Source organism: Ambystoma mexicanum, chromosome 14 (assembly GCF_040938575.1).
Source record: "Ambystoma mexicanum isolate Mex_15411 chromosome 14, UKY_AmexF1_1, whole genome shotgun sequence".
NCBI classification, from domain to species: Eukaryota; Metazoa; Chordata; class Amphibia; order Caudata; family Ambystomatidae; genus Ambystoma; species Ambystoma mexicanum.
Window position 1 is genome coordinate 325,367,406 of NC_090940.1, and position 19,958 is coordinate 325,387,363.

At 43.4% G+C, this 19,958-nt stretch overlaps 1 protein-coding gene across 2 annotated transcripts in view; it reads right to left on the reverse strand.

Annotated features, from left to right (window-relative positions):
• The window catches only part of TDP1 (tyrosyl-DNA phosphodiesterase 1), a 1,670,976-nt gene that overhangs the window by 939,581 nt on the left and 711,437 nt on the right, over positions 1-19,958 (reverse strand). For both annotated transcript variants that reach the window (XM_069637461.1, XM_069637460.1), the window contains exon 12: positions 12,105-12,171. In XM_069637461.1, the coding sequence (XP_069493562.1) occupies positions 12,105-12,171 (67 nt within the window). The remainder of the gene's footprint in view (positions 1-12,104; positions 12,172-19,958) is intronic.

Consider the following 19,958-nt stretch of genomic DNA (forward strand, 5'->3'; position numbering starts at 1 on the left):
CAATAAAGTATTATAAACTCAAGGTTGTTCCCTCTCTATTTATATGGCCAGGAAGTGAATTATTTGCCACATGACCTTAAATGGGACACATTGGGCCTCATTACAACCCTGGCGTTAAGGGGTTAACGGCGCCGCAAAAGGTGGCGGCGCCGTTAACCCCTTAACGCCTGATTATGAGGTCCCTTTGCGGGTTGGCGATTTTAACGCCTACTTTTTGCAGGCGTTAAAATCCAACCCGCAAAGGGACCTTGGTGCTAAGTACGGTGCTGCAATTTGCGGCACCGTCCTTAGCGCCTTCCCCATTCCCATTGAGCCCTATAGGGCAAAAATGGGAATGGGGAAGGGCCCATGGTGAATGGGGAATTACCGCCCCGCAAACCTTGGAATGGGGCGGTAATTCCGCCATTCACCATGGCGGACCCCGGCATGGACCATGGTGCTAATAGCTAATAGCCAATTAGCGCCGGGGTCATATATGAGGCCCATTGTAATCAATTATCTCGAAGAAGGCATTTAGATTACCAACATGTGTACCAAGAGCAGACCTTTCGTTATGAGCTGGGCTTGGTTTCTCTAAAGGATTGTTACAATTGAAAGATCTTAACAATGTACAGGAATATCTTGTAAGCAGTGCTCACCATTTGTAGATATCCATAAAGAAGTTGCTCTTAGGTCAAGATCAAATCTGATTGGATGTTTTTCTATCTATGAGACATCATTTTGGAAGCATGTAATCTGAATATGGAAATCTTATGTTCAGAGCCAGTCAAAACCAAAATAATTCTGTTTGAATATGACTGGATAAAGACCATTACAAGATGAAGATGTATGTGCTGTACAGGAGTGACAAACCTTTGGGTACATTGGCGAAATATCATGAAAATGTTCCAAATCGTACTCGAGGTTTGCAATTTCTTCGGCTCAGAATGAATATTTTTCATATAGGAGAAATCCTTAATATTAGATCAGAAAAAAACATATCACCGAATGATTGTTGCATATGCAAAATATATGGCTTGATGCGGTCAAGGGAACATATATCCAAATGCATAGCGCTGGGGAGTGCTACACTAGAGCTGTTCTGTCAACATACCCATGATAAATCATGGTTGAAGACTAAAGTTTTTTTTTTGGATAGAGTGATGAATGGAAATTAAACATCCTTGACTTACGCTTTAAAACTTTTTGGTATGTGGGTTTGATTCAAATAAGGGAAAAATGAAAAATTCAATATTTTAAATTCCAAAATAGTTCTCTTCATCTTTATTTTAGAATTCTGTGGTTAAAACTGCCCATTTGTGAAAACGTTTTAACCTGGTTTTTAAAATGAGTATTTGTAAATTGTAAATTTTATGATTGATTATGAAGATTTTGTTTGTTAGATTTAATATATGTAAGGTTAACATTGGTTAACCAATTCATAATAATAATACAACAAAACAAAATTGGAATGTTTACAATATGCCTGCTATTAACTGACTCACATTATGTTTCTCCAATTGAAAATGTCTTGCATTACTTGATTTCATTCTCAATAACCTTTGTGGTCAATTAAATGATTCTTTAACATCCATTTCATGTGTTTAATATATGCATTGCCACAGGAGATACTCAAATGGTAGGTAACTTTAAAATTGAAAACTTATGTATTGTTTAAAATGTACTTTTCGATCAGTTTTTGGATATGTTATATATTCCTCTTTCAAGATGTCAATGCAGCAAGAACAAGGCACATAAACATGCATTTGTTTTGAGTTTGTGGATAAGGTTGGGTTTCCTTCACATCAGCAGTGATGGAATGCTTTATTCTGAGAAATCGAAAATATGTTAAACTTGTGATGGTCTTTAAAGGATGCATATATTTTGCAGACAGAATCTAATTATGAACAGTGATTTTAGTAAACATGTTGAATGTTAGCTGGTCAGAATCTATAACTTCCATGTCCAAGCAGTGTATGGTTGTTGGTCCTGTATTGAAGGTGAGCTTGATTGAGGGATGGGCTGTGTTTATACATTCCTTAAATTGTGCCACATCCTGCTGTGTTATACCCCATAATATAAAAACATCATCAAAATACTTTTCCATAACATGCCTCCTTTCTTCCACTGTTCAGAATTCAACACAAATTGACCTTCAAGCCACTGCATGAACAAATTCACGCAAGAAGCCGCAAATATGGCTCTCATCGAAGGTGTAAATACATGTTCTGTCCCCGCACATCCGAACTAGTTCCAGTTCAAAGATACCCTAAGGGTTGCAACCAAACATTCATGATGCACTCTACCTACAGCGTAAACTAACATCCATGATTCACTCTACATATTGCTTTAGACATGAATGCATCACAAAGTGCCTTGATTCTTTCCACATGGGACGTATTAGTATATGGCCCCACTATAAATGTGGTATAATTGTAGATGGGTTCCAATTCCGATGATTTTTTAACTTATCAATAACGTCGGAGAAATCCTTCATGACTTAACGGTAATGTTCTGACTATGGATTCTTCTCCCACAGATTCCTCATCTAGAGAGATGTCCATTCAGTGTCAGCTGCTCAGAAACTTTTTCAGCAGGCAGCATCATCTCTTGATTGCCTTAAGTTCAGCTGTGTCACTCCTCGACTCCAGACATGATGCCGATTGCCATACTAAAAGAATGCACAATGCCCCCTTACCTCAGTTCCCCACCTTTTGCCGCCTTGGGCTCAGCCTGCGAGAGGAACTGCACACTAAATGAAGGTCAATTTAACAAGCCTTCCAAAAGTGCAAAAGCTAAACAACTTTTTGTTTATTTTTTTTGGAGAGGAACGAACCAGAAATAAAGGGTCAATATGGTAACCAATTGTCAATTCCATTTTTTTAAATGTTTATTTTTTTAGTTTCTTCCTAAGTGTGACAACAGACTGCAGATAAGTCTCAATAACTTCCAAGCGGGGTAGGTTGGGAGGGCAATGAGGAATCTATGGGAGAAGGATCCATAGAAAGAATATTACTGGTAAGTAATTTCTCCTTGAATGATTTCCTTCTACAAGTCAGTGACCGTTACCTTGGAAGAGGCCGCAATGAGCCCCTAGGCCTTCACCGAAGCACCCTTGACTACCTCCGCCTCTGGCCAGGGGGCACAGAATAGCTCTCTTGCCAACATGTTCGTCCTGTCGCTCCAGCAAGCCAGCAAGCCAGGTCATTCGTAACTCGCCGTATCTGGTAATTTTAGCTTTGCTTTTAAGTAGTGTCACTTAGAAAAATCTCATAGTTTTGCTTTTTAAGAATACACAATTACATTTTAAACAGTGTGCTTGCTTATCACGTGTCAGTACTTGTTTTAACTTTGCGCAGTTTGACTGCAACCTGATTGTCTCCCTACTTGTGCTACCTGGGTAGCGGAACTACACTTCCCAGCAGCCTTGTAGTTTTCGGCTGCCTTATCTGTTTAAACCCGGCGCGAACGCGCCGGCGCGAAGGGGGCAAGCCGGTCTGTGCCGGTCTGGCCGGACTATAAAGTCCACTCTGAACTACCTCCTCTTCTTAAAGTAACTCCATTTTTAAACACTGCCGTAACTCGCCGTATCTGGTAATTTTAGCTTTGCTTTTAAGTAGTGTCACTTAGAAAAATCTCATAGTTTTGCTTTTTAAGAATACACAATTACATTTTAAACAGTGTGCTTGCTTATCACGTGTCAGTACTTGTTTTAACTTTGCGCAGTTTGACTGCAACCTGATTGTCTCCCTACTTGTGCTACCTGGGTAGCGGAACTACACTTCCCAGCAGCCTTGTAGTTTTCGGCTGCCTTATCTGTTTAAAGCCGGCGCGAACGCGCCGGCGCGAAGGGGGCAAGCCGGTCTGTGCCGGTCTGGCCGGACTATAAAGTCCACTCTGAACTACCTCCTCTTCTTAAAGTAACTCCATTTTTAAACGCTGCCGTAACTCGCCGTATCTGGTAATTTTAGCTTTGCTTTTAAGTAGTGTCACTTAGAAAAATCTCATAGTTTTGCTTTTTAAGAATACACAATTACATTTTAAACAGTGTGCTTGCTTATCACGTGTCAGTACTTGTTTTAACTTTGCGCAGTTTGACTGCAACCTGATTGTCTCCCTACTTGTGCTACCTGGGTAGCGGAACTACACTTCCCAGCAGCCTTGTAGTTTTCGGCTGCCTTATCTGTTTAAACCCGGCGCGAACGCGCCGGCGCGAAGGGGGCAAGCCGGTCTGTACCGGTCCGTGGCCGGACGTGCCGGCGCTCGGTGCAATTCCGAGTTGGGACCACAATCTTCCTCTACCCGACCCACGGGCCTCTCGAGCTCATCTAGTGCCATAGTGCTTTGGTAAGCGGGGGCGAGAGACATGTATGCACCAGCTGTAGACACCCAAGAGAGCCTGAGGGAGTGGGAGGAGGCCATTAGCCATGAGAGGGAGGGGATCTCGTCTGTTGACTCCCCTAGGGACGGTATGGAGAGGTGGATGTGCCTGAACATTGGTCTTCTCAATACACGATCCCTAACCAAACACGCCATCAACATCAAAGACATGATATCCTCCAACAATTTCGACATTCTCTGCATAACAGAAACCTGGCTCAAAGACCCAGTAGGGCCTACATGTGAGCAGGCCATTCCAGCAGATTACACTATTTACTACGACAACAGAATACAGGGCAGGGGAGGTGGGGTAGCAATTATTGCTAAGAACAGCCTTAAACTTTTTAAGGTATCAGTAGGTTTTAGCGGGTGCGAAGCACTACACCTCAAATTGATCTTCTCCCCCAACAATTGTCTCAACTTGATAGCTATCTATAGACCACCATCATTGGTCTCAGATTTTTCACTGGAACTTTGCTCTCACTTAAACACTTTGAGATCCACCAATGTGTCCACGGTTGCTATGGGAGACTGGAACCTCTGGCGAGGCAATAAGAAGGACAAAGGGGCTATAGCACTGGAAAAAGCTCTGAACAATCTCGATTTCAAAGTCCTTAATAAAGATCCCACTACCCCCCAGGGAAACCAGTTGGACTGGCTGTGTGGTCGCAACATATTCCTACAAAACTGTAGCACCACTCCCTGCATCTGGAGCGATCATTATTTGATATCGGCCAACCTAAAGCTGCCTTGCTATGCTTATAAGCAAAATCCTCACATTAAGGCAGAAATCAGAAATTTTAAAAATCTAAACGAACTCCAGCTAAAGCCTTGCTTAGAGAAAATTCTATGCTCTTTTCAGGATCAGGACTCATGTACCGAATTGCTAGATAAATATAACAAACACTTACACGAGTTAGTAGAAACCGTGGCGCCGCTCACCACCAAACTAACTAGGAGGAACAGTAACAACCAAAAATGGTACACACCAGAGCTTCTTCTATTGAAGAAGGAAAAACGGACTTTTGAAAGAAAATGGATCATTGATAAATCGGCAGATAGTAAAGCGAGCTGGAAAAGGAAGGACAGGGAATATAAAGAGAAAATTAAGTCAACCAAGGCTAATTTCTTCAACACAGAAATCGAGCAAGCCGATAATAATACTAGCAAACTCTTCAATATTTTGAAAAGTATAGAAAAACCTACATCTCTTACTCCCCCATTTACGCCATCTGAGGAGGACTGTAATATGGTGCTCAATGCATTCCAAGCCAAAACGGAAAAAGCGAGACAAAACATTATTAAGGCCAGAACTTCCTCAAATCAGGAGATCTGCCCCACCGAAGGGAATGTACCTGTCAGAGAACAACTCTTTAAATTTGACCCTATCTCTGAAGCAGATTTGCTAGAGGTGATGAATAATATGAAACCAACTACCTGCGCCCTGGTATTATTCTTCAACACAAGGAGATATTCGCTCCCATCCTCCGGAGAATAGTGAACGCTTCATTTCAGGAGGGCACGGTGCCTTCAGTTCTGAAGAGAGTCACTATCACCCCACTTGTTAAAAAAGCGGGACTAGATCCCAAGGATCCCGCAAATCTGCGTCCCATAACCAACTCGAATTTTGTTCTCAAACTGTTGGATAAGGTAGCCACACAGCAAATCCAACACTTTGTTGAGAATCAGGAGATTCTGCACCAGCAACAATCCGGCTTTAGAGCATCCCACAGCACTGAAACAGCTATGCTAGACCTGCAGAATCAGATGCTGACTATGCTGGACGACAACAAATTGGGGATGCTGATGCTTTTAGACCTTAGTGCAGCATTTGATTTGGTGGATCACCACCTTCTCATCAAGGCGCTTAGGGAGAACGTTGGTTGCTCGGAGGGAGCCATCGATTGGCTCCTATCCTTTCTCTCCAACCGCCAAGCGAGAATACACTGGGGTAGCAGTTTCTCCGACCCATGTGACATCATATTCGGAGTGCCTCAAGGGGCTAGCCTATCCCCAATGCTTTTTAACATATATATGCGCACTTTATGCAGCCTTCTGGTGAAAGCCGGAGTGTCATTTACAAATTACGCAGATGACACCCAACTCATTTTGGAGTTGGGGGGTAAGAATCATGCCACGGACAGCGAAGCGCTCACCAAGGTTTACAAGTTAATTGACGACTGGATGCAGGCAAACTGGATGTGCCTGAACGACTCTAAAACCGAATTGATGTTGTTTGGCTCCAGTCGTCAGTTGGAAAAACTAGGAGCAGAGTACAACTTTTTTCAAATTAAAAACGCCACTATCCAGGTGGTTCCCAAGGTGAAGACTCTGGGTATGATGGTCGACTCAGTCGTTGACTCTCACGCCCAGACTAACTTCCTTCAAAAAAACTCAGCATACTATCTCAGGCTTATGAAAGCAATCAAACCACTGCTTAATGAAGTAAACAGGACAACGATAGCCAGAGCCATTATTCTCTCACGGCTTGACTATGGGAACGCCCTGTTGTTGGGGGCCGCATCCAAGGATCTATCTAGTTGTCAGGTGATCCAGAACAACGCGGTCAGATTAGTGAAAAATCTGAAAAGGAAAGACCATGTTACTGAAGAGAGGCGTGCTCTGCACTGGCTCAGAGTAGAAGAGCGTATCAAGTTCAAAGCCCTCTGCCTGGTACACAAGTGCCTTTATGGCACAGCGCCTGCCTACTTGAAAACTCACATAGTGCCCTACAACCCCAGCAGAAACTTACGCTCGGGTGGAAAATGCCTCCTGCACGTGCCCAAGTTTAAGCTAAAAACAGGGCTGGGCAGATCCTTTCTTGTGCTGGCTCCTAAACTGTGGAACAGCGTCCCCGAATCTCTTAGATCTGAAGTCAATCACTCTGCTTTTAGGAAGATGCTGAAGACACACCTTTTTAGATGAGATCTTGGGCGTAGGACTTCTCTTGCGACCTCGCTACGCAATAGTATCTGTATTCATCGTCTGTATTCATCGTCTGTCTCATACGTGTTGTCCGTCTTGTAGTACCAGAGTTTTATGTACAAGAGCCCTGATGCCCTCGGGCTACCGGCGCTATATAAAAATTAAATACATACATACATACATACATACAGATGGGTGGAATGGAGGGAAGAACGTCAGATGATCTATACTCTGGCACAGGTGGAATACTGACGCCACTTTCGGTGAAAACCTCAGGCGGACCTTCAGGGACACCTTCTCTCTGTAAAACTTCAGAAACGGGGGCAGGCAAGAGAGTATACCTGCAACTCACTGCCCCTTCTTGCGGAGCTGATTGTCACTAAAAAGGTGGTTTTCAAGGTGGGAAGTCTGATGGAAATAGAATGTGAAAGCACAAACAGAGCCGCCATTAAAAAGGTCAGAACAGTGTTCAAATCCCAGTCAGGGACTAGAAAATGCAAAGGAGGTACAGAATTACCAAGGCCCTTAAGGAAGTGGGCCACTACTGGAATGGTAAAAAAAACAAATCTTGTTCTGGGGTCCTAGGGCTGCTAGCTATCCCTTTACTGTACCCACTTGTAGGCCTGATTTGGCAATGGCCAACAAAAGCTCCACCACTGTGGAGGTGGGACTCGACATAGGACGCACCTCCTTTGCCTTACACCATACCACTAACTTTCTCCACCTGCATGCGTACAGTGATCTAGTGGAGGGCCTGTGTGCAGCCAACAACACCTCCAATACCTCCTAGTCCAGGTCACAGTCCCCGTACCTTAGCATCGCAAGAGCCACGCAAGCAAATTGAGAGGGTCCTGGATCAGGTAAAGCATCTTTACTACCGACTGCGACAAGTTATCTGGCCTTCTGAGTAAGCCGAAGTGGCGTGCATGTGGGCATTTCCAGGATGTCCGTGTACCATATCCTCCTCACCCAGGCGTGTAGATCAGGTGAGCCCTGAACCTCCTCAACCTCCTGAGAACACAAGGGATGACCGGTAACGATGGAAACGCATTGGGGAGTTCAAAGATCCAATCCACCAGAACACATCCTCAATTTGCCCCCTGGGGGAAATTCCCTTGAGCAGCACCGTTCGTATTTCAAGCTGTCCCTTGTCGCAAACAGGTCCACTGTCAGGGTGACAAACCAGGTGAATAGCTCTGCAATGACCTCCTGGCTTAGTTCTCACTCATGGGAGACCAAGCCCTGCCTACTCCAAGCATCTGCCAGCTCATTCTCAAACCCTGCCAGATGAGATGCAGAGGCTGACTTATTGTTCTCCAGCACACAGAACCATAGTTGTATGGCCTCCTCTCTGCACAGGGGCAGTGACCTCAAACCTCCCTGGTTGTTGTTGAGGTACTGCATTGTCATTGTGTTGTCTGTCAGAACTAGGACATGTTTCCCCTGGAGAGAAGGAACAAATACTGTCAGGGCTAGTCTGACCGCCTGCAACTCCATCAGATTGATGTTACAAGCCTTCGCCTTCTGGGACAAGTGGCCACTGACTTGGAAGGGGCCACAATGAGCCCCCCAGCCCTTCAGCCAAGCGTCAGTGACTACCTGTGCCTACGGCCATGGTGCCCAGAATAGCTCTCCTGCCAACATATTCGTCCTGTTGCTCCACCAAGCCAGGTCATTCACAACAGACCTAGACACCTGGAGTACATCCTATATCTCTCCCAAGCACTGCAACCACTGGTTCCTGAGAAGCCACTGCAGGGATCTCATCTGGAGCCATGCCTGTGGCACTAGGAAGAAACAGGATGCCCAACACACACAGGAAAGCGGATGCCAGGAAACTGCTGGAATTCTGGAAACGACTGACCACCTTGGTGACTCTCCTCGGTGGGTGGGGGGGGGGGGATCTTTCCCTTCCCCGATGTCCAAGACACCTTTCTAATGAATTGGAGCTTCAGTGCTGGTGAGTCCTGCAATTTCTGTAAATTCATGTAGAAGCTCAAGTCGAGTAGCAGGGAACAAGTGTCCTCGAGGTGCTTCGAAACCTGCTTTGGAGACCAATCCCAGAGCAATCAGTCATCCAAGTATGGGATTATGAAGACCCCAGATCTCCAGAAAAGGGCCGCCACCACTGCAATCAGCTTGGTAAAAACCCTGTGTATAGGCACATGGAAACAGGCGTCCTGAAGGTCCAGCGATACTAGAAAGGCAAAGCTTTAGAGCCTAGAGAATCTGCCTCAAGGTCACCATACTGAACTTTCCCTCGCACACAAAATTGTCAAGGCCCTGAGGTCCAGGATTAGATGGGGTCCTCTCCCTTTCATGGGAACCAGTAAGTGTTGAGAATACCAGCCTGAGCCCTTTTCCATCGGTGGCACCTCCTCCACTGCTCCCTTCAACAGAAGGGCTGGCCCTCCTGAAGTTCCCTGTAGGGAAGGTGGTGGGAGCATGTCTGGGGGTCGCTTTCCAAATGGCAAACAGTAGCCTAACACGACCAATTGTATGATCTAGGCATCAAAGTGATCTCCTTCCATTTGCGTAAGAACCCAGAGACTCACCCTCCAACCAGAGATATATGGTGGGAGACCTCAAAGAGGTCTGTGACATGGGTGCCATCAACACGACAGCAGGAGACTTCTTCCTTGACGCTCCTCTGCCTCTCCCTGACCATGGGAACCTACGCTGTCCTTGCATGGCCTGGGAATGTTGTAACCTTCTAGGTAAGGTGGAGTACCATCTATAGCCTCACCCCCCTTGATCCGATTGCAAAATTCGTCTTTGAGGGCTGCTGTTGCACTGCTAGCCCCAGTGACTCTGCCGAAAATGTCAAATCTTTTAACTTTTTGAGGGACTCATCGGCTTTAGAGCCAAACAAATGCTCCCTGTCGAAGTATAAGCTGTCAACCGTATGCTGTTTGTGTGTCTCCCTCACCCCCTTAGTCGCCTGGTTGCTGCGTGATGTACCCCCAAACCCCTGGTCGCCTGCATGCTGTGTGTCTTCCCCCACCCCCTTGGTGGTCGCCCGTATGCTGTGTGTGTGTGTGTGTCTCCCCCACCCCCTTGGTTGCCTGTATGCTGTGTGTGTGTGTGTGTCCCCACCCCATTGGTCGCCAGTATTCTGCATTACTTGCTCTGGCCACCCTTCATGAAGCGGCTGGCCTTCATGCCCAAGCCATCGGATTGTCTTTTTGCATTGTATGTGCCGCTGCCCTCAACATAGGGTTAGGCTGCCGTCTGTGCCCCCTATACTGTCTCTTGCATTACCTGCTGCCGCCACCATTCTAGATGGGACTGGCCATCATGCCTATGCCACCAGACTTGTCTTTATGCATTGTATGTGCCGCCGCCCTCAACATAGGGTTAGGCTGCCGTCTGTGCCCCCTATACTGTCTCTTGCCTTACCTGCTGCCGCCACCCTTCATGATGGGGCTGGCCATCATGTTTTATGCCACCAGATTTGTCTCTATGCTTTACTTGCTGCTGCCACCCTGCAAGAGGGGGCTAGGCAACACGTATATATGTCTGTTCCTGACAAGCACGTATGTAACTAAAGTAAGCCTTCTTAACAGCACTGCGATGCCCAAGGGCAGTTGTGCGCTTTACAAATGAAAATAAATACATTTAAAAAATCAGGTCCAACACCTTTGCTTGGTATTTCAGCGAAAACCCTGATCCCCTAAGGTGTGCTGATCTGCACAAAAACGTTGACGTGCCCATGGCACGACCCATGCTTTCCGCGGAGTGCAACCCAGACTTGAGCGCCTGCCAAGCGATCTCCTTCCCATCACGTACAATATCCATAAAGCCGTCCCTAACCTCCCCCGCTGGGAAATGGTTGTCTGCCTCCGTGATGGGGTTCCACAATTTGCAATATTGTGCAAACGCACAAGAGGCGTTGATGGCTTTCAGCGCTATGTTCCCTGAAGCGAAAAAGGCCTTTTCTGCCTGTAGTCCTCAGTCGAGGATAGCGGTCAAGCTGTACTTCATCAATGGCTTCGACCGAGCGCTGGGTCCAATTGCCACGACCTTCTCGATTGTTTTGAGGTACTGAGCGTACGGATGCGCGTAAGGGGTCCCCCGTTGAAACTCTTCCTCTGGGGACATGTCCAGCCTGTTAGCTATAGTAAACCGACTTGGTCCAGCCATCCAACAACTGAGCACACTGATGTACCTCTGCCTACGTTGTTGGCATAAAGATTGCTCCCACACTCTTCTAGCAGCCCACAAATACAAAAGAAAAATACACTGGTTCAATCTAACATACGAGATGCTGGGCATGTACCTTTAGAACTAACAAAAGATGAGAAACACTTGGAGCACCTGGGAATCAGCCACACCTTCAGTGAAGAGTTCATCAGAAGCCCCTTCGCCCAACTCCATTTGGATGCATGTTAGTCACCAACATTTAGGATTCACAAGCATCTGCAACAGCACAATATCTGGAAATGCTCTACATCTGTAAACACAGTGATCAACTAAGACACAGAGCAGCGCAAGATGTGTAAATATCCTTTGTTCTAACACACTCTGAGGGCTTGGTGATATGCTATGCTCTTTCAGCTCAGTGGTTATCATCTGATACTTGTTCCTAACACTATGATGCTGTGTGTTCTTTCATACAGCTCCCAGCAGCTACATCTCTCAAACATCTGAAAAATCACCAAGAAGCCCAAAAATAAATAAGGCATGCAGTTATTGTCAAATCATTTTCTCCCTTATCTAACAACATTAAAAGTGGTTACTAAAATGTTATTCCCCAAGTATGTAATGGTATATGAACAACTGGCATTTACACGTGCCCTAAATAAAATCAGGGGACTTACTGAAAATACGAGTGCAGCCAAGGCTGCTTCTGCGCAGTCTGTATACTGTAAGGAAGAGATCCACCGGCTGCGGAAAGAAAGATATTTACATCTAAGAAATAAACTCATACTATTGCAATGTGCAAACACGTGATACAGAGTTCAAGGAAACATACCTCAGTTCAATAATACTGCGCACAATGTTCTTAAAAAATCAAATTACTGCAGAACGTCTAGACACTTACCTACCAAGTGCTCTAAATCTTCAAAGGAGCATGAGCCACATCAAAACCGAGAAAACAATTTACCACACTGATGAATTTCAAAGAGCTTAATCAGGAAAACTGCAGCAGACAGTGATCTGGAAATATCAGCTGTATAGATACATGTGGCAGGAATTGGCTGGCAGCTTATGCTCACATTAAAACTAGAGCAAATTTAAACAAAGCAATAAAGGCACACTGACAATCAGAGGGAGAGAAATGTCAGAGGATTGACAATAACTTGCCTTTGTAGAGTTGCCTGGGAAGCAATTTTTAAAGAATGTTCATAATAACAATACGCTGCGGATGATGAGTTCAGGGAGAAGAGCGATCTGTGCATTGTACATTTGTAAAAAGCTGTTCATATAGATTTTATTGTTATGAAGCACTACCACCTACTAGTGGTGTCACAATGCTCGCTGCACAAAAGGGTACACATGTTTTCCAGGAGATAAAGGGATAACTTCATGTTTCTATATTTTTGTTTGTGCACAATATGGTGGGTCATGGCCTATTATGACTAGGTTGGACCACCACCTTTCATCAACAACCACTTGCGTGAATAGAAGCATAATGCAGATTAGTGGTAAGTCAGGGGCTCAATCCCACCTCATGCTGATGTGTCCTCATCTTGCAAGCAAGTGAGCAAGGCCTGGATTTGAGAAAGGCAAGTCAATTTTTGCCGAAACAATACACGTGTCATCCACTAAAGGCTACAGTCATTTGCAAATAAAGCAATTCCAAATATTCCTCATGATTTCTCTTTTCTGTTGAGATTCCTCGGTTCTGTGCATGACTGATATGATACTATTTATGGGGCGCACTAAATGTGTAAGTTCACCCTACCATTGACATACATAAACATAGGCAATTGGTGCAGCATGCACCACAGAAGTACAATATTTATAATCATGTAATTTTGGTTCGTAAAATAATGAATGTTACCTTATAAGAGTTTTCAGTAATGTTAAACATGTAATAACTATCTAACAATTCAAGACTTACTTCACACGTGTACTAGTACAAACAATACAAATGAAGACCCACAATGCATACAAATCAGAGGCACATACAGGGAAACTAAAGTAAGTAAGGAAGAAAGAAACAGCATCACCAGAAGATTTTAATAACATGAAAGTTTATCTTCATGTATACTAATAAATTGTGTTTGAGGCCTGCTAATTGACCCATGTATGTGCACCATGAGCTGAGACAAACCACAAGGAAAGTAGTTTAAGAAAATACAACAAGGTTACCGTCTAGATACATAGCACCTTTTGAATTGTAATATTCGGACTGTCTGTGAACAAAACCACCTGGCCTAAATATGTCAGTGAAGAAAAACAAGTGGCCCAGATATGTGATGTCATCAGTGTTGTCATGAATGACATTTGTGATATCATCTTTGATGTCCTGGGTATTAGTCTTAGCAGGGCACGGTGGTGGTGCAAGCTATAGTTTCTCAGCTTACATAACTGGCGAATTTCAGAGGTTTTCGGTTTTACATGCAACCATAACGTTGTTTCATTGAATTTCATGGGTTTTTATTAATGCAACTTAACCATAACATCCCTTTAACAAAGTCTTTTCAGTGATATATATATATATATATATGTATATGAATGTGAGAATAGTGAATAACAAGCTAACCAGTGAACTCCATAGAAAATCACGGGGACTAACTCACCACTCCATGCTAGTAGCGGACATCCTAAGGACCTGATATGGAGTGTCCCATACGGAGAATTCATCAGGCTAAGAAGAAACAACAGCACCTTGAAATCCTATGATATGGAGAGCAGAATCACTGCTCAAGGGTTCGCCAAACAACAATACCCAAGGAGAGTAGTCGAGAGAGCATACTTGAAGGCCAGAGTTAAGGAACGTTCTAAGCTCATAGCAGGAACTGAACACAATGAGAAGAGGAATATGGAGAAAGACAGCACACAACTAATTTTAACTTTTGATACCCAGGCACCTAAAATTAGGCGCATTCTAATCAATCACTGGAGAATCCTCATGGCGGATCAGGATCTCAGCAGAAACCTCAGAAAAAACCCATAGATAACCTTCAGAAGGAACAAATCCTTAAGGGACGTCTTGGTTCAAAGTTATATGACTCAAGAAGAGGACAGCAGCAAGACGAGTTGGTTATCCAACAACAAAAAAGTGGGTTTCTTCAAATGTACTCGTTGTAACATATGCAAATATGCCAAAACCCAAGGATCTTTCAAACATCCAATCACTGGCCAAACTGTGCCTATATCAAGAAAAATCACCTGTGAAACGGAATACGTTGTCTATGTGTTGACCTTTGCATGTAACAAGTGGTATATAGGCAGCACTAAATGCAAACTGAAGACACGCATTCAACAACACGTACGGGCAATTGTGAACAATGATGCCAACTATCCCATGGCCAAACATTTTGCGGATTTTCATGAAAACAATATTGGAAGTTTTGGGTTTTTTGGCATACATAAAATCGAGACAGGACCAAGAGGAGGTGATAAGGAAAAAATCCTTCGACAGACAGAGACTCACTGTATATTGGACTTTGAAAGTAAATATCCGAATGGACACAATATACATGAGGAACTGTATACATGTTTAGGACAGTGATTGCCAGTTGAACACATTAATCGCTGCTTCTCCTTTCTCCCTTCACTGTTACATGTATCTTTTCCATGGTTTTTTCCGCTCTGTTTTTTCCTGCCTCTTCAGTTGTCGTTGGTTCTTTTCCTTCTTGTTTTCTCTGTTTCTTCTTTATCTTCCAGTTCCAGACAACTTTCCAAACAAGATAGACAAAGGGTAGTTGGAGTCTTGGAACAGTCCAGATTGTAAATACTGAAGGATGCTAATTTTCCATGGATTACGACTAAAAGGAGTATATGTTACGATCTTTCCTCCTTTTAACTTGGTCTGTATTTATGTCAACATGGTTTTTAACTTTTTTGTACAGTATTTTATCTAATTGGTGATTGTTTGTTTATTGTTATGCTCACATATATATGATATATTGATTGTTGTTTTTAAACCAGAGTTTGATTTTAATAAGTGGTGCAGAGCGTGCGAAAACAGATGCCGAGTTAGGAAATTGGGGAGTCAAGAGGGCAGGCACCTGGTCCAAATGAGCAAAGTCCCAGATTACGGGGTTATGCACTATGCACTTTATAGTAATGTTTACATTTTAGCGGTATAAATTTCTTTTGCACATGCACTTTATAATGACTGTTGCACTTTAGCAAGATGGACGCATTGTATTATGCTGCTTGTACAATATATTCGAAAGAAAGTGCTACACAGAATTAGTGAGCTCCCGTGCATTTAACATGGGGAAGTGATCATTGCACTTTATTGATTGATTGTGTGCCCTAAAGTGGTGAATGTATTGGCACTATGGCCATTAGACAGTGATTTGCACCGCTGAGGGTGGCACACAGTATGTACAGCAGGCTAGCCGATGCAATCGATGATGTGATCTGGGACGGAATAGATATGCCAATGCGAAATTGCATTCCAGTTTTTGACCATCATTGGATTACACTTTGGAGCTGGGTAAGAATCTATGCGCTCATATGGGGGTAATTAGGTTTCCCTCATTCTGATGACTTGTGAACAATATGTACGTTCACTATAGGTTCCAGGTGCCAGCCTTTCGAGCTCAATATGACGTGTAGGAAACAGATGCAAGGCATTTAAGCATATACTCAGCACTAAGGGGCTCCATTGACAGACGCCCATTAACGGCGGTATATCAAGGCTAACGTAAAGGGTAATTAATACATTTGACTTTTTATCCCTCTCCACCCCCACATTGTTGACCGGATAAATAGTCAACTGACGGGGACCTGAGAGTCACACTAACAGATACTGATATATTCGTGAAACCGGAGCATTACAGTAACCTTAACAAGTCTAACATGTCCGCCTTGAGTCTATGCCAAAAGGGGTGTATTTGCCAATGGAGTCCCTCATCTGTTACAGCTGTAATGGTCGCCTTTTGCTCTGCACCTTTGTTTTAAAACTTTTTGGTTTGTTGGGGACGCATTGTTGTGAACAAGCGGCGATGAAAAACCTCAAAACGCGTTAACATTCCCTACGCGCACAATATTCTTTGCACTTTGGGAGAGCCAAACCTTGATGGCTTTTTAACTTGATTGTGCTGTTTGTAGAGCACTAATAAAAATTACTTTCAACTCGAACTTTGTGTCCGGACTTCGTCTACACTGGAGAAGTGAAGAGTGCTACTCATCCTGCCTGATTCAATCAGTGCAAAAAAGATATATATATATATATATATGCACTGCAGCAGACAGGGAAGTAGTGAAAGAAAGATACAATGAATATTGTTAATCTATCTTCCCATATATTAATCCCTGAGCAACAAAAGGTCCCAAAGTTTAGGCCTTAACTTCTGTTAAACTGCACATTATGATTATGCTCAGACATGAATTGATTTCGATAAGTATATATGAAAAATGTGTTTAAAGAAGTTCTTCAATATCAACCCCACACCCCCAAACAACATTGAGAACTCTCTTTGGGTGGAAAAACACATCTAGAGATTAAGGACATGGAGACTTTGAAGGATTTAATACATCTGGAGTCAGATTCTACAAGGCATACATTAGTTTGCTAATTAACATTTTCTTGATAAGCAAGCAAACGCATTTGATTAGCAATGGTGTACTACTATTTGTAATGCTACCAGAAGTTATTTGTACCCCAGATATAAAATGGGCAACAAGACAGCATTTTGTTGTACCGCTGAAGTAAGACATTAGTGAAATGAGACAAATTATTTAAAATGCCACTAGACCGGCAGGTCGAGTAACTTAGTTTACCTACTCGACCTGAGAGAAATGCACTCAACCCATGGCAATGGACGACAACAAATTGAAATGCCCTTTCTGTAAAATGGTGCATGTCTCCAAAAAACTACGTTATGATTGGCACACTGCTGCCACCCACAGGCCAGCCATGCACAGTGAAACCTTTATCTGACATTTACTGCAAATAAAGTAGATGTTAAACAAAAGTTAAACACATCCCCTGCAAATGGTGCTCGCCTCAACTATGCAAGTGGGTGAGAAGACCTTGTGAGCCCTGGAAGAGTGCCTGTAAAATATAAAGGTTTTGCTGCATGAATGGACACAAATAAATAGATATGATAAAAAAAGGCTCTGTAAACAGTTTGGAAAACCTCTCTCCTGCAAGTGCTAATATATATTGCAATCATAATCATAGAGCAAATTGAGCCCTGGAAGCTAAATTCAGTGCATGGTATTGCAGTAGATCTGTATATGTACAGACTGCATGGAACTATTAATCACTACTTTGCATAAGCATCTGGCTAAACATCTGGCTAGCTTTGTGTATTCATTATGTAAGAGGAAAGAAAGCAAGAGACTAAGCAGAATGGATGGCGTAGGTGGCAGAGAACTGGGCAGACTAGGTGGATTTTGTAGTTTGCAGCCATCTCCCTTTCAGGGTAGCTGGTATAAAGCAACAGGGTGATAGGTTAGAATGTCAAGGAGTATGGGATCATCTCACGTGTTGAGCACCAGTGGCACAGATGGATGAAACCAGCAGGACTCAGAACTAGGTTTGTCAACAAAAGCATTTGGCACAGTGATCATATACATTATAAAATGTGTGCACTTGTCAATATGATGCATCTTCCCCAAAACATTTAAATATAGTAGACACAATGAAATTTAGATACACTAACTTAAAGTTCACTTACAGCATAGGGACAATGCAATGTTTTACAGTAGCAATACAGTAATTTAGCATTATGTAACAACTTACATTTTTTAGGAATGGAAGTGCATAACTGTCTTTGAAAAAAAAGATAATGCATACTAGTCTTTGTCAGACAGGATATTGTTAGCTTAATAAAAGCATCATCCCGATTACTTCTGGTTTGCAATTATTTGAAAATAAATTCTTGCCTTGCACTCGCACACAGACATTCGGCCCTTGAGAGTGCATGAGATGATTACTGCTGCACTCTCTCTCCATTAGCCCCTTTGAACTTGCAGTAAACAGAGAAAAGAGGGTGGAGAGAGCATTGAGGGCAAGCGAGGAATTCAGGGTGAGCTGTGCTTTCATTGAACAAGGTAGCTTAACTTAAATAGCTCATAAAAAATATTCATAGGTGCCCCTCTATGAGAAAGAACACGGCTAATTTGCCTGTTCTTTGGGAATTTAACTTTGCTACACTCGTGCCAATTTAATTAGAAAACCTACAGAATTGCAGAGCAAATTTCTATGCAACACTGCCTTTTTATGCCTTGCTCTATATTAGTGAAGATACTGCTCAGTCTATAAACTGGGAGGATCTAAATATAGCTTTAAATTGGCCCAAGAAAAGCACATTAAAATGCAAATCTAGATGTCATCTCATATTCCAGCAGGAAGGCCATATTGAGGCATTCCAGAATTTGCTTATTAATCATCTAAAGAAAATTAAAACATTGAAAACAAGCAATATAAAGGAAAACCTGTCCAAAAGGAAAAGTATATTTTAAATGAACTTCAATACATATCAGATTGTATAAATCAAACCATTTGACAAGGGCACAAACATTGTGATTATGAACAAAAACGATTATATAGCAGTAGCCAATGGACAGCTCATGGATCTGACTTTTCAAAAATTACCATCAGATCCCACCATAGATATGGACCTTAAAGTTAACTGAGTGTCATGTCCCACAGGTGGCATTGGTCCATCTGGCACAGCTGGCGGCAGATTGGTTGTGTCTCCTTTATCACTCCCAACATGGCAGCCCATAGTGACAGTAGCCTTTCAGCTTCCCTCCAGACTGCTTGGAGGCTGACTCCGCCCCCGTTATCAGGAAAGAATTATCAAGCAAGCAGAATTGGGACTCCGCGCGTTGCTACTGCTCTGGTTGCTATGCTTTGTGAGTTTGTGCATTTACAGCCCTTACATGATTCTTTGCTACTGTCCATATGTTTACCTCTTGTAATCCTCTCTTTATAGAATCCTCTCTCACCCTACGCGAGCCTCGCACGTTCCGAGTTCTTGCTGTCAACAGGCAAACTTTCTCTAGACCACATTCAAGCCTGGTACGTTTTCTGACCTTAGTTCTGAGTTTCGTTTGATCAATCCCCCCAAGTTTAACGAGGTTGTATCTTTTCAGCATAGCCTCCTGTTTCCCTTGTTACCAAGACATAGTGTACAGCTTTCCACAAACCCGGAAACTGATGCCGGCGTCTCCACGGCCCCTGCTGCAGCGCTGCTTGTTTCACAGCAGAGACAGCTGCTCAGGGTAGGTTCTCACTCCTCCTTTTTCCCCTTTCTCTATTCTCAATCACCCATTCCTTCTCATCCAAACCGACGATTACTGATCATGTCGTCATCCTTGTTTCAGCCGGTCCACTCCTTCTCACCTGGCTCCAACCTGCTCCTGAATACACGTACTTGATCACCACACTACTGGTAATTAACCTCTTCTATAAATCAGTGGTTTAAACACTCATGGCCACAACAGTAACAATCTTCTTGCATTTTCTAGAACCTGCAAGAAGACCTCTGTCTACTAATACTTCCAGACACTTCAAGATCCACGACTAGCAGGCT